This window comes from Ictidomys tridecemlineatus, chromosome 2 (assembly GCF_052094955.1).
Source record: "Ictidomys tridecemlineatus isolate mIctTri1 chromosome 2, mIctTri1.hap1, whole genome shotgun sequence".
Classification (NCBI taxonomy): domain Eukaryota; kingdom Metazoa; phylum Chordata; class Mammalia; order Rodentia; family Sciuridae; genus Ictidomys; species Ictidomys tridecemlineatus.
This window is the reverse complement of record NC_135478.1, coordinates 27842857-27869076: the sequence shown is the minus strand read 5'-3', so window position 1 is coordinate 27869076 and position 26220 is coordinate 27842857. Positions and strand designations below refer to the sequence as shown.

The 26220-nt window shown below is 32.9% G+C and overlaps 1 protein-coding gene across 50 annotated transcripts in view; it reads right to left on the bottom strand.

Annotated features, from left to right (window-relative positions):
• Clasp2 (cytoplasmic linker associated protein 2) overlaps nucleotides 1-26220 on the bottom strand; it is a 202697-nt gene that overhangs the window by 108687 nt on the left and 67790 nt on the right. For 24 of the 50 annotated variants that reach the window (XM_078038189.1, XM_078038168.1, XM_078038181.1 and 21 more), the window contains 2 exons: nucleotides 16916-17062; nucleotides 4717-4799 (listed from right to left, as the gene is read on the bottom strand). In XM_078038189.1, coding sequence (XP_077894315.1) covers nucleotides 4717-4799; nucleotides 16916-17062 — 230 coding nt within the window. Of the gene's footprint in view, nucleotides 1-4716; nucleotides 4800-16915; nucleotides 17063-17441; nucleotides 17646-26220 lie in introns of those variants that run through there. The other 26 variants (XM_078038169.1, XM_078038174.1, XM_078038186.1 and 23 more) reach the window with 4 other exon arrangements.

Genomic DNA, 26220 nt, shown 5'->3' with positions numbered 1-26220 from the left:
AATGTTTCATGTCTTTGCCTTATGGGCCTTAAAATCTATAGTCAGGGAGATTTAAATATTAATCAAATAACATAATTATGAAATAACAAATAATAGGACCACAATGCCATGAAAATCTACATAGTTTTTTCCTGACCTAGTAAAGTCAAACTTGTGCTGAGAGTTAAAGAATGAGTAAACAACACGTGCAAAGAGTGAATAGCATGCACAAAGGTTCTTCAGCAGAAAGAAACTGAAAGAAGACCATAGTACAGGAGTAAAGAGTGGAAAAAGGACTAGTAGAAGAGCCATTGAGCCATTCCTAAGTCAAGCATGCATAGAATCCTTGTACTAGTTAAGGTTCAGAGGTGGGCATGTGATTTATATCTGCTTAGTCAGAATGAATTCTACAAGTTTTACTGGAACAACTGGAAAATGGCAAGTAGCAAAGGTGTGAGGCTAGAACAGTTGTAGCCATGTTGCTGACCATGAAGGAAGGCAACGTAGAGGAATCAGAAATGAGATTTGAAGAGAGAAAAAAAGCCTGGTAAATAATATATGAGTCTCTTCATCAAATAGTTCTACTTGTATCTTTTACTCCCAACAACAATTAAATTCCCTTTTAGAGAGAGAGAAAAAAACACACAAATGGTAGAAAAGCATGAGATAAGGTTGAAGAAACAGATGTGGGACTGGATAACATTCTGTTAGACTAGGATTCCTGGAAATTGCTGAGCTAGCTCTTTACTGCCTCCCACCTCCTCTTCACAATAGGACTCTGCTCTTTTCCAGAAAAAAAGAAAAAGGTTCCTCTGCCACCCCTAATCTTATTATAATGTACTGCTCTAGAATACAAAGCAAAGTTCCTCTTCTCTCAACAGGAAAATAAAGAGACAAAAATTTTTACTTCAGTAAGGGGGTACATAATTTTCTTTAAACATTCCTTTGGGGAATATATAATAAAAAGAAGTTTGTAGACCACTAAGTTAGGAATCTTTTGTAGTAGGTGATTCCCAGATTTCTAATTTTTCTAGTTGTTTGAATAATGGTTTTCATATAAAGAACACTGAAATTTTCAACTTAAGTTTTGAGGGGATATTATGATTCCAATTTCAGACAGGTGAAGTTTCAATGTCTCTGAGACCCATGAAATGAGACGTCAATCTCAATCATAGTGGATAAATGTTTTTGGTGCTCAAGAGATGCCTGGCTGGGAGATAAAAACCTGGGTGTTATCTACATAAATGTGAGCACCAAAGTCATAGGTTTCAAAGAAGTAACACAGCAAGAACATGGAGAGTGAAAAGAGAAGGCTCAAAAGTAACTCTTAAGAAATTCCAATACTCAATGGCCAAGTAGAGAAGCTGTGTTTACAAAGGAAAAAGATGAAGTGGACAAAGTTAGAGGAGGGGAAAAAAAAGAAAGAATATTGTATCACACTCACTACAACAAAACATGGATGCAGTCAACCATGTTAAATGCTGTTAGAAGATGGGGGTGGGGGGACAGTAAATAAAAGAATTTGATTTTCAAGAAAAAAAAAGAATTTAATTTTGGTGCCATAATTGAACTACTCAAGATTGGTTTCAATGGAGGATAAAATTTTAAAATAGAACATATGGACAACTCTTCTGAAAAGACTTATTAAATGAACAAAAATAACAATATCTGGAAGATATGGAATCCAATATGATTTCTATAAATCTTTCATGGCAGTGAGGATCAAAGGCAGGGCCTCACACATGCTAGATGAACACTCCACCACCAAATTATATACCCTGGCCCAGACTTTTTTTTTTTTTTTCTTCCAGACGATTTTTTTTTTTTAATTAAGAAACCCACCCATGTTTAATGAATAGTAAGAAGGTTTAAAAAAAAAGAGAAAGAGCATGGGCTTGGTGATTGTGCAAATGTGTTAAGAAAAGTAGGAAATAACAAATTTTGGAATAAAGGTGGAGGTTCTAGCATTTGGAGAAAGAAGGAGGGACTCTCTGGTCCTGGAGCAAAAGAACAGGAGTTCTGCTGCAGGTAAGGAAATAGGCAGAAATATGGAATTACTACTTAAAGGTAAGGAAAGAGACAAAGTCTTACACAGAGGAGAGCTAGATAGCCATTAGTGGTTAAAGACACAGAAACACATCCAATAGCCAAGGAAAGCAGAGGAATAATTTAATATAGCCAGGAAGTCAGATTGTTATGGGCTCACTTTATGTGAATTTCACTAGAAATCATGTGGCTTTCTCCAAAACCACTGTTTCTGGGCTATGAGCATAGAAAAAAAATATATAAGTGGGGGATCATCCAGAGTTGTACTTTTACAAAATGGGTATTTTAAAAAAATCTAAGAAGCAAGGGATTTCAATATATTATGTGCAACTTTACTGCAAGAAACTCCAGAATCAAATCTTAGATGAGAAGAAAAGTAGAAGTGAGAGATGATTGAGAGTGAGTAGAAAAGACAATGGACCAAAGATATTCAATACCATGGAGAAGTAGTTGTCAAGAGTATTTGGAAGGAGTGTCGAGATTAGGATCATTAGGGAAATGTTTTAATTAATGACTCTGGAAACATAGCAATAACATTCAGGTGACATCAAAATCCAATATTTGTCTATAAAGTGGATAACTAAGATGAAGGTATAGAGAAGGTCCAGAAACTCCTGGGTCATCCAAGTGGAAATTAAGTCATCAGAATGTGTCAAACTTTAGTATAATAATAATGGCAATAGCTAACGTGGTTACCATATATACTATTTACATTGTAATATTTAATCCTCTTCAACAACCCCCAGAGTATGTAATATTAATTTCTAATTTAGGATGAGGAAACTGAAATACAAAGGATTAAGAAATCTGTTCAAAGTTACACAGCTATTGTGGGAGAGCTGGGATTCAAATCTAGGAAACAGTGGAATGTTGTCCAAATTATAAGGAAGCTGGACAAAGAACATGAGTCTCATATAAGTGGGTGTAGGAATAATAATCACCAAGAGACAATGAAGAAATCAAGCATAATTAACTTGTTATCAATTATTAAGGACACATGAGTAAAGAAAAATAAAAAGACTTTAAAGAGTTTTAAGAAAAGAAACCAAATTTTCATTAAGGTAAGATCATTGAGGGTCAATGACAGACAGGAAGTTTCTGTTTATGAAACTGATATTCCAGAAGGCACAATGAAAGGTATGGAGCATCTGGGGATGGCAAAGCATCAACCACAAGGATCCAAGGGGTAATTGTGAAATAATTTTTCTTCTCTAAAAGGTGAGTAGCCCTTGACTTTAGTATACTATGATATTACCATTCTGACAAGAATATACTGAACAAGGAAAAATGTTCAGTTCCAAGTAAATTTTACCATTTTTTCCTATAACACAAATCCTTGCCTCACATGAAAGGTCTGTAAAATATAAGGGGGGGGGCTGTTTTCCTATTCTCTAAAAATGGGGAAAAAATTCAATAAAAAACCAAAATACTCTTAAAGACATTTTTAAAGCTTTCTCACAACTTCTTAAGATCTTAAATAGCTTAAAGACAACTTTTTTTTTCAAAGGGCAAATATATGCAGTGAAAAGTAGTTTGCAAATAAAGCAATGTGAAATATTCTCAAAAAGAACGTTCAGCGTCTACACCCATCATGCTGGAAAAAAAAATACTCTGAGTGACATCAAGTGTTGGCAAGGATGTAAAGAAATGGGAATTATCAAACTTTTCTCATAGGAGTTTTAGCTGGTAAAAAGAATCCTACAGAGTAATATCTAGTAAAGTTGAAAGACTATAACCACACAATTTCCTCCTTGTGTTTACACCCTACAGAAACTCCTACAATCAAGACCACAGTTTAAAAAGAACCTTCAATGAAGCAGGATATGTAATAGCAAAAAGTTATCTTATGTTTACACCCTACAGAAACTCCTACAATCAAGACCACAGTTTAAAAAGAACCTTCAATGAAGCAGGATATGTACTAGCAAAAAGTTATTAACGACTTAAATTATCCATCAACAGAAAGGATAAATGAACTGTGACATGTTCGGGCAATAGAATATCATCTATCAATTCAAATGAATGAAATAAAATCACAAATTTTAAGTTGTGGAAAAATATTTTTAAACTTTTGAATAAAAAGGCTATACCAATGTAATGTACAATATAATATTTTTGTATCTTAAAAAAATGGAAATAATACTCTCAATTATAAAAAGTATGTCCACTCTACTTCAGTAGCTTCTATGTGAACATATTTCAAAGTTTTTAGACAACAAATCTCCAACATTTTCTGGGCTCAAATCTTGTCAGCATTAAAAAAAAAAAAATCACTAATTTTGTCAATATGAGTATTTCTTTTTGAAGCATTTTCATTCTTATATAATCATTTCTCTTAACTTTTTCTTTTCCTTTTTGGTTCCATGAGTAACTTTGGTTTTCTTTCATTCTATTTCAATAAAAGGGAATATTAAACAATTAAATTAATTCAAGAATGTGAACTTTAAGTTAGACATTATAATGTAATATGACTTAATAATATGGATTCCATTTTATTTCAGTCTTACCGGGGAGTGGAAAACAACTTGAAAATCTAATTATACCAATAAATAATAGCTTTGTACTAAGTCAAGTATATAATTTATATAGTCATTTAAGGAAAAAATGATTTTTAAAAAGGGACAAAACAAATGACATGAACAAGCAAATAGGCTATATTCAGGGAGAGAGCCAATTCACAGGTAGCTTTACCTGAATAGAAGGGACATCTGTAAAAGCTTTTATAAAATCATCTTCATCAACTGCTCCAGCACCTCCTTCTTTCGAAGCACCTGCTAATTAAAAGGAAATCAATTTCCTAAGGTTCATTTTTAAGCATTTTAGCACTAGGGACAGCATGAAAAATTTATGCCTTTGATGAACAAAGGCATAATTTTGAGGGATATTCCAATTTATAAGAAATCATTAAAAAAAGAAAACCTCCACTTTTCAAAAAGTCAAAGTACATGGAAATAGCTAATTAACTCTCTAAAAGGAACTAGGCTAGACTGGTTAGATAAAATGCAAATTACTAAAGCAGAGGGCCCCAACCCCACATCTCTCATTCAGTGCATTAGCAAGGACACAAATACTATAAAAGAATGAACATCTTAAAAACTGAAGAGCAACTTAATACCATCAGTAAATGATGGCAAATAAGTAAGACACAGGACCTGTGTATGGTCCTATGGTCACAAAAGCATATGGAAAAAATGAGAGTCCTAAAATTAAATTATACAGGTAAAACTTCTTTTATTGTATGTATTAAATTTTAAAAGGAAACAATAGGTATAGCAATTATTTAAGAGCCAGTAATTAAGGTATTATCTTTCCAAATTTATTCTTCTTTCAGATGCCGAGCCTAGCATTCACCAAACCCTTATTTTTCAGTTGTTCCTAATGATTTCTGTTAAGCTCTTGCCAGAGACTGGAAGCTGAAAGAAGAAGGAATCTACTCCCTTCTGAACACTTCCTGTTCTTGTCAGTAAAACTCTAGTTACTCTGGCAGAGATCTGAAGTATAGGTAGCATTCACTAAATCAGCTCACTGAAGCCATCAAAGACAGTACCTGCTCCTTAGACACATGAGTTCCAGATCACCAGAGAGTCCCTCCTTTAAGTCCCTACGTTTTTGTTTGTTTTTGAGATGGGGTGTCACCGAACTGGTCTTAAACTCCTGGTCTCAAGTGATCTTGTGTCAAAATACTTCAAGTCTCAATTGCTAGAACTACAGTGCATGTCATCCACACCTGGCTTTAAGCCTCTAAATTTTAATAATTCTAACATCCTCCATTTTGTTCCTCCAGTCCTGAGTATGGTATCTGCTTCATGTAATTGCTATCTTCATATTTTAGTGTTTTCTTTTCACATTTTTAAGTCATTGATAGCCATTTAACAATTCTTTATATAGGTTGAGTGTCCCTAACCTGAAATCTTGAAATCTGAATGTTCTAAAATCTGAAACTTTTTACTAACATGATGCCACAAGTAAAAATTCTACACCATTAAATTCTGTTGCATGAACAAAAGCATTTAAAATATTGTATAAAATTACCTTCAGACTTTGAGTATAAGGTGTATATAAAACATAAATGAATTTTATGTTTAGACATAGGTCTCAACCCCCATTATCTTCTTATGTATATTCAAATATTCCAAAATACACAAAATACAAAATATAAAAAAAAATTCTGGTCCAAGCATTTTTGCATAAGGGATACTCAACCTTTATTAAATACTCTGTAAAAATAACTGGTGTTATTTTCTCTTTCCTAACTGAATCTACAACTAAAAAATAAACATTTTTTTAAAAAAGTAATAGCAATTAGATTAATAAAAGAGGAACTAATTTATGCTTGCTACAGAATAGTTCAATAATAAATTTAATATTTTAAAATTTCTAGATATTAAAAAGCCCAATGAAAACTAAAGTACTCTCAATTCCATCTCCATAATCAAATCAGTCTTTGTAGCTAACAGGTTAACTAAAAATTAAAATCATATATTGTACACTTTAAAACAGATGATTTTTAACTTGTCAATTTAAAAAGTCCCAAAATAATAGATAGGAAAGTCATGAGAAATTAAAGTCAAAGGTGGCTGAATATAAAATTAACATATAAAAATCAATTTTATTTTTTGGTCTGGGGATGTGGCTCAAGTGGTAGCGTGCTCGCGTGGCATGCGGGTAGCCCGGGTTCGATCCTCAGCACCACATACAAAAAAAAAAAAAAGTGTCCGCTGATAACTGGAAAATTAATATTAAAAAATTCTCTCTCTCTTTCTCTCTCTCTCTTTTAAAAAAATCAATTTTATTTCTAAGCAGTGGCAACAAAATTATAAACTTTAAATTGGAAAAATACTTAGGTTCAATAGTAACTAATACTTTGAGGTATCTATGAATAAACTAACCAAATGAAAACAAAAGTAAAAAATTGGGTGGGGGGAGATAATATATTTTAGTAAAACATTTAGAGCACTAAAATGGAGATCAAAGAAAAAAGGACCAGTGAAACAATCTATAGCCCATGCTTATAACACTTCAAACTTCAATTTACAAGTAAATGGAGGAAACACTAACATCCAAGACCAGCAATGTCAACTACAGAGCAGTCCTGGAGAAAAGAAATCAGAGGAAGCCTCATAGAAAAGGAAGATCCTGGTTGTTGCATAACATAAACATCAACTTCCCCCAGGATCAGAGTTAGTAAGTAGCACACTCAGAAGGAGTGAGTATACTTTTGAACTTTGGTAGATAAAGAAAAGAAATAAATAAAAGACAAGCAATGTCTGAAACAAGACAATCCCAGAATCAGTAAAAAGACTCACAGTTAGTAAAAAAAAGTTGCATTTCTATAAACCAACAGAAGAGGGCATTCTTAAACTGAGAAATAACAAACTTTTCTTCCTGGCCCCACAGAATCAATCACCTGTTACTTGTAGTCTGGGAAAATCCAATGTATTATCAGAAAAAGAATACATAATCTCATGTCTATAATAGACTACAATAAGTAAACAAAATAAGAATGAAAATCTTTTATGCTGATAAAAGTATCTGCTTAAAACAAAATCCCAGCATGTGAAAAATGGAGGTACTTTGGGCAAAGGGAAGGGAGGGTAAGGAAGGTGCATGTGGGCAGGAATGATGGTAGAATGAGATGGACATCATTACCCTAAGTATGTGTATGAATGCACATTTGGTATGACACTACATCATGTACAACCACAGAAATGTAAAGTTGTGCTGCAATTGTGTACAATAAATCAAAATGCATTTTGCTGTCATATATACCTAAATAAATAAATTAATTTTTAAAAACCCAACAACTTAGTAGAGTAGAAACTGTAACACAATATTTCAACATGAATCAATATAATTAAGCAGCAATTATACATATGAAAGAACAGATTAATTAGAATGTCAAAAACTCTGATAAGATATAGAAGATACCAAAGGGCAACTGGTTAAAGTCTGGAATGAAAGAAATAAATACTAAAGCAACAACTACCCAAGAGAGAATTGATATAACCCGGTTGGAATAAGAAAAGCTATAAAGATATTCTTAAAGAACATTTGGGGAAATTTGAATATATAAATGACACGTGCTGAGGGGCTGGGGTTGTGGCTCAGTGGGAGAGTGCTCACCTAGCATGCATGAGGTACTGGGTTCGATCCTTAGCACTACATAGATATAAGATATTGTGTCCACCTAAACCTAAAAAACAAATATTTTTTTAAAAAAAAGAAATGAAGTGCTGAAAGGGAGGTGAGCATATAGTTTAAAAATAAATTTACAGAAAATAAAAGGACTATGGAAAAGCTAAGTAATGTCACAAAGAAAATCAGACAAATCCAAATGAGGGACAACCTAAAAGACAATTGACTTCAGACTTCAAAATACCAGTATCACGGAGACAAAAGCTGGTTAGGGGATTGTTTTATAGATAATATTACAGAATTTTCTTGCGTATGAAAAAAATATTTAATATGGGTGAGAATATATCTCTATAGAAAGAATTTAGATACGGGATATCACTGGTTATAAATATAGGTGATTAGTGTTCACTGTATATCAAGTTTGTTGTAGGCTCAATATTCTTCACAATAAAAAGTATGGGAGGGCTGGGGTTGTGTGGTGGAGCGCTCACCTAGCATGTGCTGGGCGTTGGGTTTGATCCTCAGCACCACACAAAAATAAATAAAATAAGGGTATTGTGTCTAACTACAACTTAAAAAAAAAAAAGTGTGGGAAACTATTCACCATAAAGCTAAAGTAGATATAATTACAACAAGAAAAAAAGGATAGAAATTCCAAAAACAGCCCAAAATATATTAGGGTAGTATTTCCATGGAGTAAAGGATGTTTTATTTAATTGCACAGACTTAATTGGTCATGAATAAAGAAGAAATAAATGTAAATAGTTATACTACAATTTTATATAAATTATATAAGACAAAACAAATTAAATGTAAAATAATGCTTTAGAATAAATGATGTTTTGTACTTTTGGAACTGGACAATAGTCCTTCTTATTCAAGATAGATAATTTGGAAGTCCAAAATAAAAGGATAGGGGCTGGGGTTGTAGCTCAATGGGACAATGCTTGCCTTGCACACATGAAGCACTAAGTTCAATCCTCAGCACCACATAAAAATAAATAAATAAATTAAAGATATTATGTCTATCTAAAACTTAAAAAAAAGGATAGCTATTTACCTACCATGACAATAAAAATAGAAATATGACACAAAAACATGGCATACAGGTCTGGGGTTGTGGCTCAGTGGTAGAGCACTTGTCTGACATGTGTGAGACACTGAGTTTGAATCTCAGCACTACATATAAGTAAATGAATAAAATAAAGGTCCATCAACAACTTAAAAAAACATGATATACAGAGGAGAGACTAAGAAAATGCTTGCAACTTTAAGTAGAAAATAAAAGGCCTAATACTTTAAAAAATTCTATCTTGTATTTCACAGAAGATATGTTAATTCTTACTAATGGTTTTAAATATACTGAACTTCACTAGAAAACCAAATCCAGGAGAGCACAAACATTATTTTTGTTCACTAACATTTCCCAGAGATCACAAAAGTAGAAGGACTCTAAAAGTTTTAGTTAACATTCGCTAGCTACTGGTCAAATTGATAGGTGGATAGAAAAATGCATATTAAAAGAAATACCGCTTTTTAATCTGTCAAAACAGCAATAATTACAGTAGATGGGGTAGAGAGAGAAGATGGGAGGGGAGGGGAGGGATGGGGGGATAGTAGAGGATAGGAAAGGCAACAGAATACAACAGACACTAGTATGACAATATGTAAAACAGTGGATGTGTAACCGATATGATTTTGCAATCTGTATACTGGGTAAAAATGGGAGTTCTTAACCCACTTGAACAAAATGTATGAAATATGATATGTCAAGAACTATGTAATGTTTTGAACAACCAATAATAAAAATTAAAAAAAAAAACAGCAATAATTAGGGCTGGGGTTGTAGTTCAGTGGTAGAGCATTTTCCTAGCATGTGTGAGGCACTTGGTTTGATTCTCAGCACTACATATAAATAAATAAATAAATAAAATAAGGGTCCGTCAACAACTAAAATATACATATATATGTATATTTAAAAAAATTTAAATTAAAAAACAAAAATTAATTAATGAGGCTTTATATTCAATGCTAGAGAAGATAAAATAATGTCTTTATTTAAATTAAAAATATAAAGAGCTCCTTTTGATGAAGTAACTTCAGATGAATCTTCCACAGATGAATCTTCCACAGAATAGAAGCACCAGAATGTCAAAATATATGGAGATTTGCATTGTTTGTAATGGCAAAAAGTTGCAGACATGGGCTGGGGATGTGGCTCAAGAGGTAGTGCGCTCGCCTGGCATGTGCGGGGCGCTGAGTTCGATCCTCAAAACCACATAAAAATAAAATAAAGATATTGTGTCCACATAAAACTAAAAAATAAATATTAAAAAAAAGTTGCAGACAACTTGAATGACATTAAGAGGGACATAATTTATTAAGTCATGGTGCAACAATAATGTAGAATATAGTTGCTATGGTTTGAATGTGTTCCCTAAAAGTTCATGTATTAGAAACATATTCCCAAATTCATGTTGATACCTCATTTGAGAGGTAATTATTTAAATAAGTCATGAGGAAGTGGCTCCTATTATAGGAGTTTTATAAGAGAGAGATCTGGGCACTCTCAGCAGCTGAGACCTAGAAAGGCCCTCATTAGATGTCAGCACCTTGATGTTGGACCTCCCAGACTTCAAAACTATAAGAAATAAATCTCTATTCTCTGTAATTTATCCAGTCTCAGGTATTCTGTTACAGTAACAGAAAACAGACTAAAACAACTGGAGGCTCTGAGAAATAGAGGAAAATAATTTTCCTTCTTAATGGATATTCTGAGAGGGGGAAAAAATCATGCTGCAAGATATTTACTAAACATTTAATGGGGGGGATGAAATCTGAGTACCTACATAAATGAACATGGAGTGATACGACATAGAAACATACATATCAAAATTGTTTGTCAAATCAACATTGTTTATCTCAGGTTGATGAGATTAGAGAGGCAAGCTATTATTAAAGATTCTTTTAAATGTATTGTTTAATAATAAGCACAGCTTTTATATTTAAAATCAAATTATGTCTCTCAATTATTTTCATTAGTAAGAAATGGTTTTTAAACAGACAAATGATAAGTTAATGGGAAATTTTTTAAATTCACAATATGACCATTAAAAAAAGGCTTATCAATTATGTTAGAATGTATGTAATAAATATAAGCCTAAGATTGTAGCTATTATTACAAGCTTTTACTTGATACTTGATCTCTGGATCAAGTAATACTACAACTTAATTTTTTTGATCCATGTAGTTTTTCTTTATACTTGATTCAGAGTAAACTACATAGATCAAAAAAATTAAGTTACAGTATTAAAAATTATATTATTACATTTAAATTATATTATTAATTATAAGGACCAAAAATTATATGTATCAAATATAAAGAAAAATTCATCATGTGTGAGATCTTTATGAATTATCTGTCAAATCTTTTCTGAGGCAAAAATCTGGATCAATCTATATTCCTATATAAGGCTTTACAATTTTCTAACACCTAGATTTTAGTCAAAAAGTACAGGACCAAAATGCTAACAATAGTGGACAAATGAGCACACATATATATAACAATAGTGGACAAATGAGTACCACAATTACAAGTTTAAAGCCTTGAACTGCACATTCTATATGGCCTTCTCAGTGCACAACATAGAACCTTGCACACATTAAAGTTTACATAAAACTGTATATAGAGACAATAGTTTTCCTGTGAGAAATTTGACTTTTTAATGTCAATAAAAATTGTTTGCTTATATAATTTCCTCTCTTATCAACATTCTGAATGCTTCAAAAAATAAGCTTTGTAAAAAACCGGTCTTTGCCATTTTAGATTTTGCAGAGGAGGTAACACAAAAGCAGGGTCAAATAAAATATCAACAGCAAAGACAACAAATATTCTTATATGTAGTAAGAAAGCAGACAACTTGCACTAATTTATCCATTACTTACTCAAGTCGAAATAATCTTAAAACAAAAGTTAAGATAGACAGCATCAGGGCATCTTATGAAGGATAGTAAATGATTGAGGATTCACAGTAATTAAAGACAGAATGGTGAGTGGTCAAACTCTAAATCTACATGGGATAAAATAACATGTATTATATGCACTATTAACTAGGAAATGACTTAGAAATGATCCAAAAGGAAGCCTCTGACAGTGGGCCAAGGACTAGGTTCCCATCTCATCCCCAGCATTCAATGTTCTGAGGCTTAGCCTGTGGATATGAATCAGATCATCTTTAAGGACCCCTCAGGGTTAAAATCTCTGAGTTTAGGATCTTTTCCTGTCAGTAAAAAAAAAAAAAAAAGGAAGAGGAAGAAAAAAACTAAAATACACAAACAGAAATGTTATTTGATTTTAAATAAAGCTCAAAACCAAAAAAATAGGTTTACTAATCAAAAAAAAAATTGGATTCCAGGATTCAACAAAAAAATTCTTCAGATTTATTAAGTGCATATGATTCTTGTTATATTTATTTGTTCAAAAGAAAAAGCAGAGCGGCACACATGTGTAATCCCAGCAGTTTTGGAGGTGGAGGCAGGAGGATCACCAGTTCAGAACCAGCCTCAGCAACTCAGCAAGACCCTGTCTCTTAAATAAAATATAAAAAAAATGGGGATGTGGCTCAGTGAATAAATACCCCTGGTTCAACCCCTGGTACAAAAAGAAAGAAAGAAAGAAAAAGTAATTTGTTGTTTGCATGATGGGAAAATAATAATTTGTAGAAAATTATTCTTAATAAAATATTCTTAATAAAATCTCAAGTGAGACATAAATGAAGTGGAACAAATATAAAATATCCTAAAGATAAGTACTACTGTATTTGAAATGGCAGTAATTATCTAATTATAAGAATATTTCCATGTAGTCTTTTAACATTAGATGGGAACAATGGAAAGAAAGCAGTCTGTTAACATGAATGAATGAAGGAGAGAGTAAGAGAACTTTGAGAACTGATAATCTGGTTAACTTTTCTCAAGGACTGAGATATGTATAAGCCCAAATGACAAGTGACTAACCTAAAAATCTCACATATTAATTATAAAAAATGACATACTGCCATTTTTGAAAATTAAGTCAAAATAACTGGTAGAGAAATAGAAATACAGCATTTAGAAGGCAATTGAAACAAGAAAATAAACATTTCTACTTACAATGTAAAAATTATTTGTTAAATATTTCCAAATATTCTATTTTTCTGGGAATCATACATACTAGCTAAACCTTAAAATGACCATATAGGGATTTTAATAATTTCTATAGATTATAATCTCAGAGGTAAAGGACCTAGAAGATTCCTATTTACCAACAGAGATAAGTGTGGCAGCCATATAGCAAAATGATTCTTGTGCTTTGCCCACTTATTAGATGGGTGACTCCCAGGAAGTTACTTCTCCAAATTTCAGTTTGCTCATTAGGATAATAAAATATATAACCCCTTAAATAAGACAATGTATATAAAAGAACACTCATTTTTTTTAAAACTGTTAACTAAAACACAAGAGAAATGTAAGTATTTTAAATAATCAGGTATCTTAAGCAATTGTAATCCAAACCATTGAGCAAAGAAAGGAAAATATGTTCATCTAAATTCCTACTATGAAGTTAACAAATGCTATTCAGGAAATGGACTATTAAAGAGAATTTGTTTTATGCCATTTTAATTAAACACAATGGTAATACTTTTGATGTTCACATAATATGGGTTTTTTTTAAGCAATGATATATTGGTTTGGCTCTACCACAATCTTTATTTCAATTCTCCTTGGCTTACAGGCTACAGAATTACAGTATGACTAGAATAGGACAGCACACCAAGGCCAGAGGACAAAGCAAACTGATACATACTACAGATTATACATAGGTATTACTAGCTTTATTTAGGGTGCTTTGCTTAAAATACCACATATCTCTTTTATTATGATATGTATATTAAATTCTAAAACTTCTAAAATAGGTCTAGTCAGGATTTTAAAGAAGCTCATTTTACTTTTATTTGGTAATTTTACCAAAGAAGATATGTCAAACTCAGTAGGGCTGTAACCAGAAAACAGATAACTCATATAAAGAGAGAAAGCAACCTTCAAGTATTCAAAAGTATCATGTTAACAAATAATTCCATGAATTCCAAGGAGGCAGATTTTAATGTAACATAAAAAAGAAATTATCCAGAACTGAAATGGGTTTATAACCTTTCTGGAAAATACTTTTCCAAATTCTAAAAATTCCTGCATCTTCTGATCACAAACTTTAGAAACTTATACCAAGTAAATGATTGAGATGATACATAAAAGAATAATCGCACAGTTAATAAAAGCAGAAAAGTCTGAAGACAACCTAGATGTGATGTAGCAATGAATAATTTTCAATAATTAAGAGAATGAGAAAATGCTTAGGGTAAAATAGAAAATAGAAAAAAAAAGTACTGAAAATGATATAATGAATAATGTTAAATTTGTTCGCCCAAATATTTATTTGTATATGTAAAAATAACTGGAAAAGCAATTATGAAGTACATGGAAGAAAGTACAACATAATTTCCAGCTGATTATGTCTATATGTATTGGTACAGCGGTGGTTGTATGCTGAATTTTAATCCAGAACATATCTATCATAATTTTTATGAAAGACCAGATACCCAAGTTCCAGTCTAATTCAAAGATTCTGCAACTCTAAGAAAACTTCTTACAATTAATTTAAAAATCAATAAGTCTATGTCAATACCAGAAAATCTAAAGTTGAAATTTCAAAGTAAGACAGCCAAGAATGGCATTAATTTCAGAAACAACATCAATATCTTCTGGCTAGTAGCTCTTTTCTTGGATAGAAAAATGGGCAGAGGACCTAAATGAGCTGTGTCAAACAAAAGAAACAAGAATGAATCTCCAACTGCCAAAAAAGAGGAGGCAGCATAAGAAGAAAAAGGAGAAATGAACAAAAATTTTTCATTTATTATTACTGAAAGGGCCACTGCCTAGATGGATGGTAAATCTGTGAGTGATTAGTGACAACAAATAAGAAAACTACTAACATTTTTGTATCTGATAGAACTACAGTTTACAGAACAGGGGACATTCAGAAACTCATTATTAAAAATTGAATTATATTCATTTGATTAGTACCATAATTTAGAGACCTGTGTGGGAGTTTAACTATCATATCAATTTTCACCTAAGACATTAAGCCATGAAAAAACAAAACTAATTATAAACCACTAGTCCAGATTCTCAAAAATGTTAACTACTATCACCATGTATTTTATATATTTACCTATTTTAAGTGAAATAAGACAAGTTTCACAAATTATATCATAAGTAAAATTCCATAATTCAAAATCAAGAAAAACATATTTCCCTTGTAATGAGTGAAGACAGCCATTTGTTATAAAAGGAAGAAACCACTAAATGCCATGTATTTTTTTACTAGAGATAGGTAATAATGCCTAATACAAAATACCTTGTAAGGATATCATAAGTAATGTTTAGATAAGAACACAATTCTATAACTGCAAAACAAAATAATTAAAATTTTAAGGTGTTAAGTTACTCAAAATATTCTGAGAAACAGGTAAGACATTTTAATTTCACAGGTCATTTATTTGCTTTTATACACACACACACACACACACACACACACATTTATACATACCATACCATCTTTCTAGCTAGTTACATTATACATCAGGGAGTTAAAGAAAGTTAAAATGAAATACTATGATAGTTTCTCTATATTTAGAATACCATATGACTTACAAAAAAATATTGGGTTGTACTGAAAGATTAAAGAAGGGTGACTCATATAGAACCTGGTCAAAACATACAGTTTTTATTTTTTCTTTTCTTTTTAATCAAAGTACTCTAAACAAAAAAAGAAAACATAAAGATCCTCAAGACCATGTTTTTCCCATCAGGTATTATAAATAAGGAGGTATCTGTTTTCCCAAGATATAATTGAAACACATTTATTTTTTAAAATAATAGATTAGTGTTCCTTTAGTGTTAATATTTATCCTATTCTTTTATATTCATTGCATAAGAATAATCCAGTAGAAACTAACATCTGAAAGGTACTAGGCTTTCTAATTAGCATATGAAAAATACCATTTAAAATTTTAAAGAAAGGCAACAAGCTAAGAACAGTTCTATGAACAGTTCAATGAATATGTTCAATGAACATACTATGTGCTGCACAATTCATAAAACCTGCTTTATTCCTATTTATTATTATCTAATCCATAAGTCATTTTTTGAGAAAATTTTACTTGACCACCACCCATTTCCTATTGTGACAAGTGATTCAGTAATCAGTATCTTCAACCATTTTTTAAATATTGAGGTATTTAAGACTTACTACCTAGACAAATGTGTAAATTCATTACATAATGCAGCATTTTATAGATGAAACAGCTATAGTATAATAAAATTAATAGCCAAATTCTAAAAAAAACCTCTCTCCTTTAACACACACACACACATACACACACACACACACGTTCCTAGAATCTTTCCTTCTAAAAATGGCATCTAGAAAATAAATACCATCAAGAAAACACTAATTCACACGTTCTTATAGGAAATAACAATATACAATATTTTAACATTTCAAAAAGGTAGCATATTATGTGTGTTGCAACGGACTCCCCAAATCTGCAATAGTGCTGCAGTCATGAATAAACATATTCCTCCGAAGTTCTAACTATGTGGGGCCATATCAAGGGCATGGAGCATGCACATCAGATTTGAAATGGATTTACATTACCTCCAACCTTAGGGCCACCTGCTGAACCAGGCTTCCTTGCACTGTTGACAGGATTACCGGATGTTTTAGGTGCAGGAACCTTGAAGGCTGAAGCAGCTGATGATGGCCTATTTCCATCCACTGATTCCTCATCATCAAAGCTTTTATCTACACAAAGCATTAGAAAAATGTATTTTAAGGAAATTAAGCTTTGTTCCATTTTTCATAAGCCTCAAAAATCAAATAATGCCATATATAAAATCATAACTTTGATAAGATATATAATACAAAACCAAGGTCTTCTGAATAAGCATGAATATACTGGTTAACACATATGAAAAAAAAACCTAAAATTTAAATCAAATGCAGTATTATAAATTTTCCTACCTGTATGAATTAAGGCAAAAGACAAGCATTAACTCTAAGAGCAGTAAGAAGCATTTTTCATTTTTTTGCTACTCATACAATCATTTTCTGCCAGCTCCTCCCATAGTGCATCTTCCAGCACGCCCTGCCTTATTCCTTATACCCAGATTCTGCAACTTACAATCACAGATCCTCTTGCAAATCAGTCGCCTCATTCCTCTGAAAGCTCTTAATTTCCCTCACCCTAGGATACTCCCAATAGTTCACATGGCCAAATACAGTAAATTCGATACTAATCAAGGATTCTATCAAAAATAGATAGAAACAACCACAGAACCACCACTGAGGTTTGTGCCGGCATTTTTCTTTCTCTTCCCTGCCCTAGGTGCTGTAACAGCCAATCAGCTACAAGGTGACATCATCTTATGGCTGCTACTGCCAGATGAAAGGTAAAAATTCTCCATGCATCTAAAAAAATTCTCTATGCATCTGCAATCTTTATTATATTCAAAATTTTAAAGGCAATTAATACTAATAGTTTATGTGTCTAAGTTTTCTTTTACTTAATTCACATATGAATTTACATAAATAGAAAAATATGGTTTTATGCAATATTCACTGTGCTGAGGTGCTTATGATTGCATCAGTAAAACATGGGCTATAACAGCTCATTACTGTACATAATTAACTCCATAATCTCACAATTTGCTCTTTGTATAGGCCACAGAAACCAAACTGAACAATTTGTTTTCATAAATGATTCTCTAATATTCTACAAGGCTCCTTTGAGAATATAATGACCACACTAGTATCATCTTCTTATATACAAATGAAACAGCTCAAGACCACCTCCTCCACCCCCAAAAGAACAAACAACAACAACAACAAAATCACAATATATTCAGTTTTACTCTTCTGAGGAAACGGTTTTCTCTAGGACCCTGCACAAACCAACTATGACAAACAAGATGGGCGAGGCAGAAAAGCAGCTTCACCACAAGCTTCAGATCAATATGCCAGAATCTCCTTCCTTTCAACCTGTTCTCCTTACCTGTAAGATACCCAACCACCCAGAATAAAATCATCCAGATGAAGGGGTATTATCTGTACAACTATTAAATACATTTTAAAGAAAATATCTCAAACAAGTTTTAAGACTTATTTATCAGGGTGGGGGGGACAAAAGAATCAAAGACACCCTAACATAAAGCCACATTTCATTTCAGTGGTTTTCTTAAATGACACAATTTATAGAAAAAAAGAGTATATTCTAGTTAAGAAATAATTGTTTTAGTATAAAACAATTAAGAAATCAGTTTAGATAAAGTAATGGATTTGAAACTTGTGCTTTACATAGATTGTTTTGTTAAGAACATCAATAACAATTTCAAATAAAATTTTTTGCCACCATTATTTAAAAAATGCAGCTAAGAAAGAGTAGACACAAAAATTTACAGAAAGTTAGGCACTGAAACACACAGTAGACAGAAGTTCCCATGGAAACAGTGTTCTGTTCCTGTACACACACAAGAATTGAAGAGTAAATGTCCCTATCATTTTTAAAAAATTAACTCTTAATATTCCCGAAACTACTGAGAGATTAATTTTTAGCTTTTTAATCAAAATACAGTCCAGTATACAGATCTGGAGTTTGCAGTTCAATGAATTTTCATAAAATAAACATGTTAGCATAATCATTGTCCAGATTAATATATTATCTGTATCATGAAAACACTTATGAGACCCCTAAAAGTCATTATTTTCTAACAAAACTACTAGTTTTGAATTCTACAGCAACAGTTGGTTTTGCTCACTTATAAACTTTATATAAAAGGAATCATATAATTTGCACTCAGGTATCTAGTTTCTTTTCACTAGAAGTTGGAAAGTAATGTTTAGCAGATTCATTGCTTAAAGTTCTCGAGTATATGAACACGCCACAATTTATTAATATCTATTCTGCTGATAGACACTTGAGTTTTTGCCAATTGGAAGTTATTATAAAATGGTGTTCCTAAGAGATGAGCAAACAAAGTTAAAAGGTTCTAAGGATTTTGCATTATTGGGGAAGTAGTAAACAGTACAGGTTGAGCATCTCTAATCTAAAAACTGAAATCTGACATGCTCCAAAATTTAACACTTTTTGAAAGACAACATGATGCTCCAACAGTTTTAGATTTTGGGGCATTCTGAATTTTGGGATTACAGATGCAACTGATATCTGCAAATATTTTTTTTTAAATACAAAATTTGAAACACTTCTGGTCCCAAACATTTCAGATAAGGGATGCTCAATATGCAGTTGATTTTAGATTATAATAAATCAAAGATGCTACATCATAAAACCTAGCTAGGACAGTGTTCCTAAAAATGTGGTCTCCAGGCCAGTAATTGGGCATCACCAGCAGTTTGTTAGAAATGTAAATTCTTGGGCCCCAGCCCAATTCTGAAGATGCAGCCCAGTAATCTGCCTATTAAGAAGCCTTCCTGGGTTGAGGTTGTAGCTCAGCGGTAAAGCACTCACCTAGAACATGTGAAGAGGCCTTAGGTTCAATCCTCAGCATCACATATAAATAGATAGATAGATGGATGGATGGATGGATGGATGGATGGATGGATGGATGGATGGATGGATGGATGAATGTATTATGTCCAACTACAACTATTAAAAAAAAAGAAGTCTTCCTGAAGATTCTTGTGCATGATCAGTTTAAGAAACACTATTACAGCAGGGTTGGTGGACTTTTCCATAAAGGATCAGAGAACAAATAAGTTGGGTTTTGCAATTCATGTACATTATGATCTTTCTATGATACATGACATGTAAACAAATAGCTGTGGCTGTGTTTCAATATAATTTTATGTACAAAAACATGAGGACAGCTGGATTTGATCTGCAAGCAACAGTTTGCCAATCCTTGCTATGAGATGAGCAATAAAAGAAGGGTAAATACATATATAAATAAAATAGAAGAAAAAGAGTATATTAAAAATATCTGGTTTACTGGGGCTGGGAATGTGGCTCAAGTGGTAGCGCGCTCGCCTGGCATGTATGCGGCCGGCCGGGGTTCGATCCTCATCACCCCTTACAAAGATGTTGTGTCTGCCGAAAACTAAAAAATAAATATTAAAAAATTCTCTCTCTCAAAAAAAAAAATCTGGTTTACTAAAAAGAAGCAGGAGGGCTGGGGATGTGGCTCAAGCGGTAGCGCGCTCGTCTGGCATGCGTGCAGCCCGGGTTCGATCCTCAGCACCACATACCAACAAAGATGTTGTGTTCGCCAAATACTAAAAAATAAATATTAAAAATTCTCTCTCTCTCTCCCTCTCTCTCACTGTCTCTCACTCTTTAAAAAAAAAGAAGCAGGAATGGAGACAAAATATAAAAATAAAATGGTAAGTATAAAACCATATACACCAATAATTACCTTAAATGTAAATGAAGTAAATAGTAGAAGTAAAAGATCAAAACTGAATATCTTAAAAATAGATGGCTTCATTGAAATATTTCACAGTTATATAAAGGTTAAAAGTAAAATGAGAAAGGTAGATATTGGTAAACACCAATAAAAAAAAAAAAAAGCTGGTTTCAAACAAAGCAGGCTTAAAAAGCATTCATTACCAGAGAAATACAGACATTTAGTAATGGTAAAGGAGTCAGTTGGGCAGAAAGAAGGAACTTTAAATATTTGTGTAACCACTAATACAACTTCATATATAATAAAAGGAAAAACAAGGTCTGGGGATGTAGCTCAATGGCAAAGCATCTGCCTAACATGCATAAAGCCCTGGGTTTGATCCTCAGGATCACAATCAAACCAATCACTACATCAATCAGTCAGTCAGTCAGTGGAACACCTACAAGCATGAAAATAAGTTTTGCCCACTGCCAATAAGGTTATATATTCTTTTAACCACAAATCAATGGAATTCATAAAACTCATTCATCACCATAAGACTTCAAATTAAAAAGTTTGTTTTAAAATGTATCTAGAAGCCATAAATATTCTGGGTTTCATTTTTTCCCCCTAAACTATAATAAAATAGCAGAAAAATCCGAATTATTTTCTTTATAGCAGAAATTACTTCCCAATAAAGTCATAAAGCTGATTTTTGGAAATTTCTTCTTCTTCTTCTTTTTTTTTTTGGTGGGGTGGGGGAAATACCGGGAATTGAGCTCAGGGGCACTCAACTACTGAGCCACATCCCCAGACCTATTTTGTATTTTATTTAGAGACAGGGTCTCACTGAATTGCTTAGAGCCTTGCTTTTGCTGAGGCTGGCTTTGAACTGGAGATCCTCCTGACTTAGCCTCCCGAGCCTCTGGAATTTTCTTGTTTATGCAGTAACCCCATTACCTATAACAATCCATGGCTAATTGTCACAATCAACTCTTTTTCCTGATTCTCACCTTTGTCTCCAAGAGTTTTTTTCTGGCACAGCATTCTGATTTGAACAAAGTCACATCATATTGCGCTCAAAATTCTCTGATGACTCCATTAAAAGGCCTATCAGGACTCTAAAATCTTAGATATCACATAAGTCTCTCCAACCTCATCACCTACTTTCTTTCTCCAACTTCATCTCCTATTTGCTCCCTCCCATTCAACCCTACTAGTTTCTTTGCTGGTACCCACATCAGGTCAGGGCCTTTTGGCTTGTTTCTTCCGATTAGAATGCTCTTTCTATAATCCCTGTTTCCCAATCCACACTATTCACTCACCATATTCATGTCTTTATTCATCTTTCACCTTCCAACACCTTGATACTCTGATCTACCTCTGCTTCTCTGCTTCATTTAGTTTACCCAGCATTTACTATCTACATATTTCATTAATTTTATTTGCATTTCTTTCCCCACTAAAATATATAATCTAAGAGGGTGGGATCATTTGTGTATTTTGCCTAGTGCTATATCTTCCCTATGTGGAATAATGCCTAGAACAGTACATCACACTGGATAAGATACATAACTTTAAGAACCTTAAAAGCAATAATTGGGGCTGGGCTTGTGGCTCAGCGGTACAGTGCTTGCCTGGTATGTGTGAGGCACTGAGTTCAATTCTCAGAACTGCATGTAAATAAATAAATAAAAATAAAGGCCCAGTGACAATGAAAAAACAAAAGTTGAAAGCAACTATGTTTGATAAGATAGTTAAGAAATACAAATATAAACCTAGTACATTAAAACTTCTATTTTGAAGGCTATGTGGGGAAAAGGGAACAGAAATCAAAACCCACATAAGATGCAGAGTCAAAAGCTGGTACACCACATGACTCTACCCTCAAAGTTAAAGTGAAACATAAGAAAGCCTTTATTTTCCTATAGTCTTCTTTTCAAACTTTTCTCAAAAGAGAGCAGCAGGGAAATGAATAAAAACAAATGCTTGGGCAATCCAGACACTCAAGTTCTTAAACTCTTGAGCTCAGACTGGTAGTATTTCCAAGCAAGAGTCAAAGCAAAAGCAAAATTTCCACAAAAGATGGTTTCTGGTCTCAAATTATTACCACAACTTTCTATAGGTCACCAGGCACAAAGGAAATATGACACAATGAACATTTAGAAGGAAACAGATATTAGGAATAGACCTATATAAAATTTTAAGTGTCTGTTGTCAAACTCAGACTAACAAAATACCTAGACTTGCTTACTGGGAAAATTTTAATATAATTTGGAGGATCAGAAAAATAAAAAGTGACAGATTTTTAAAAAATCAAATAGAACTTCTAAAAATGAAAATATAGTAAATGAAATTTAAATTATCTGGGAAGGCATAACAGCTGATTAGATATAGCTTAAGGAATCATTAATAAATAGGAAGATAAATCAGAAGATACCATCTAGAGTACATATTAGTAGATGCTCTACTAGCTACTGAAGGATCACACAACAAAAGCAAACTGTAAATTATGACTACCTTGATGACTTGCGTTCTTATTACAATGTTTCAAAAAAAGAATAGTATGGTTAAGTGCAAAAGTAGAAAAAGATAAGCACACTTTAGGGCTGGGGTTGTGGCTCAGTGGTAGAGAGCTGGCGTAGAACATGTGAGGTACTGCACTTAATCCTCAGCACCACATAAAAATAAATAAATTAAAAATTTTTAAAAAGGATAAGCACATTAAAAGCATAAGCACATTTCTAAGGATAGAAACTAATAAAGTGAATAGGCTCGGTGCTATTTACATGATGAAGATGGAAAAGGAGGAGAAAAGATGGAGAATGAGGAAAATGGATAGAGATGGAGAAGGAATATGAGGAGGAGCAGATGATAGAAACAGAAGAGGCAGAAATGGAGGAGGTGGAAGAGATAGAAAAAGAGAATGAGTACATGGAGGAAAAAATGGAGAAGAGGAACTGAAGGAAAAGGGGAGGCTAAGGAAGAATAGCAGAAGAATACCTCTTCTGGATCCTTGAGTACGATTTCCCAAACTTTGAATTAATTCTTTGTAACCTAGTAAAAAGAAGCTCTTTAGGGCTGGGATTGTGACTCAGCAGAAGAGTGCTTGCCTCGCACATGTGAGGTGATGGGTTCAATCCTCAGCACCACATAAAAATAAAAAATAAAATAAAGGTATTGTGTCCATCTACAACTAAAAAATTTTTTAAGGGGCTAGGATTGTGGCTCAGCGGTAGAACACTTGCCAAGCATGGGAGGGACCCCGCCTAGACCTGGTTCCAACCTCAGCACCACATAAAAACAAAGGCATTGTGTTGTGTCCATCTATACATTAAAAAAAAAAATAAAAGAAGCTCTTTATAAGTTTTTATTATATTTAGATGCATTAATAAAATAGATATACTTCTATTTTGTATTTTATTATTCAGATAAGAGAGAGGAACAAAGAATGGGGAGTAAGATGGAGTACAGCAATAAGTTTTCTCAAAAAAATCTTAAGTAATACCTATCAAATCTAGGTAATGAATTTATGGAAATATTTTCCATAATTCTTTGGTATGTTTAAAATATCTTATAATGAAATAATTTTTAAAGTTTTTTTTTTCTTTAAAGATCATAATAATGGGGCTGGGGTTGTGGCTCAGTGGTAGAAGGCTTGCCTAGCATGTGTGAGGCACTGGGTTTGATCCTCAGCACCACATAAAATAAATAAAGGTCTACTGACAACTAAAATTATTTTTTAAAAAGATCACAATAAACTCCTTGAAGTATCAATAAGATGGAAGGGGAGGGGAAAAGAGGAAAGTGGGGAGGACATTGAGCCAACAGGTAAGAAGAATTCATAGAGAAATGAATAGTTTAGTGGGTGCTGGGTCTGGAGAAGTAAGCTGACATAGGATCTTTTGGGCCCTAAATGCCATGCAAAATAATAAAAATGAACTGCTCGTTGTCAACAAAAGAAAAAAAAAGTGTAAGAAGTGGAAGAGATTCAAACAGAGGAGGAAGACATGCAAATGCAGGAAAAAGAAAGAGGGAAAGAGATGGAAACAGTGGAGGAGATTGGAAGACTTAGAAAGCAGTAAGAAAAAGGAGAAGGGGAGTGACAGGGAGGAAAAAAAAGACAAAAAAGGATCAGGCTTTGCCTTTTGTCACCTTCAAATAACACTTGGAAACCATTCCACTGTCCCATGTATGCATGCTTAAGGTAAAAAAGTAATGAAAATCCATTTTTCTTTTGTCTTTTAAACTCATTTGGTAGCAAAAATCTGAACTGGGCTGGGGCTAGAGCTCAGAGGTAGCGTACTTGCCTGGCATGTGTGAGGCACTGGGTTCGATTCTCAGCATCACATATAAATAAATAAAATAAAGGTCTATCAACAACTAAAAAAATATTTTTTAAAAAAATTTGAACTGACCTAACTCGGTTTATGGTAAATCATAATATGAAATAGCATGGGGCTATTGTTGTCTACTTATTTTAATCTGCACATATTTAACTGAAAAAATATTAACATACTTATTAATTATAAGTTGGTGTCCCAAGCTCAGTAGGAGTTGTTACATAGTATATGGAATGTGACCATATTACTTTTCTATAATCAGAAATATTCTGGATTCTAAAACACAATTGATCCCTAAGGTTTCAGACAAGAATGTGTGAATTCAGGTTATTTTAATTAAGTTCTATCACTTTTTTTCTCTTTTTCTCACTACAGGAAAGCCATACAGTCAAATGACTTTTTTAATTTTCCACTTCAGTTTTAGAGGTTATACACTAAAAAACCCTAAACTTCTGCTTTTAAGACTCATTCAACAGATGAAAAAAGTTCCATCTTACATGGCAACAAAAGAACAAGCCAAAACTTCACATCTCATCTGTGTGGATTTCATTTTGTATGGATTTTCTTCAGTGAAACAACTCGTTAAGAACCACACTCAATACTGTGGATTTTTAGTCACAAAATACACTCCATTTCATATTAACTAGTTTCTTACAATGAAGTTCCTCTTTTCTCTTGAAACTGTATCCTTCCTTATTCTAATTAAAACAATGAGCAATAGGACTATGGATTTCTGAGCTGTTTTACGCTTTTTTTTTTTTAATCCAGCAATGACCATATTCATATGTAACAGCTAATTACTGAGAATAGGAAACAATAATTTCTACAAACTACTGTACTACTGATTATCAGATAACTCAAATTTTAATTATTTACACTCCCTATCCCAAGCTTTTACAACAGGTAACTTCCATTGGCTTTCCTCTCACTTCATAGGCAACTGTAGCTCAGTCTCTTCTGTCAGCTCTTTCTCCTTTACCCAACTACTACAAGTTGAACATCCTCCTCTCCAGACTACACCTTTTCTCAGTAGTCTCTCATCCATTCTCTACAGTTTTAAATATCATCTAAAGGCTGACAACTCTCAACTGTTCATCTCCAGCCTAGTTCAGATCTATACATTCAACTGCCTTTGATGTCTCACCTATGGGAATCTTGAAGACATTGCTAACTTAACATAGGTAACAACACTAACACCACCTTCAAACCTATCCTTCCC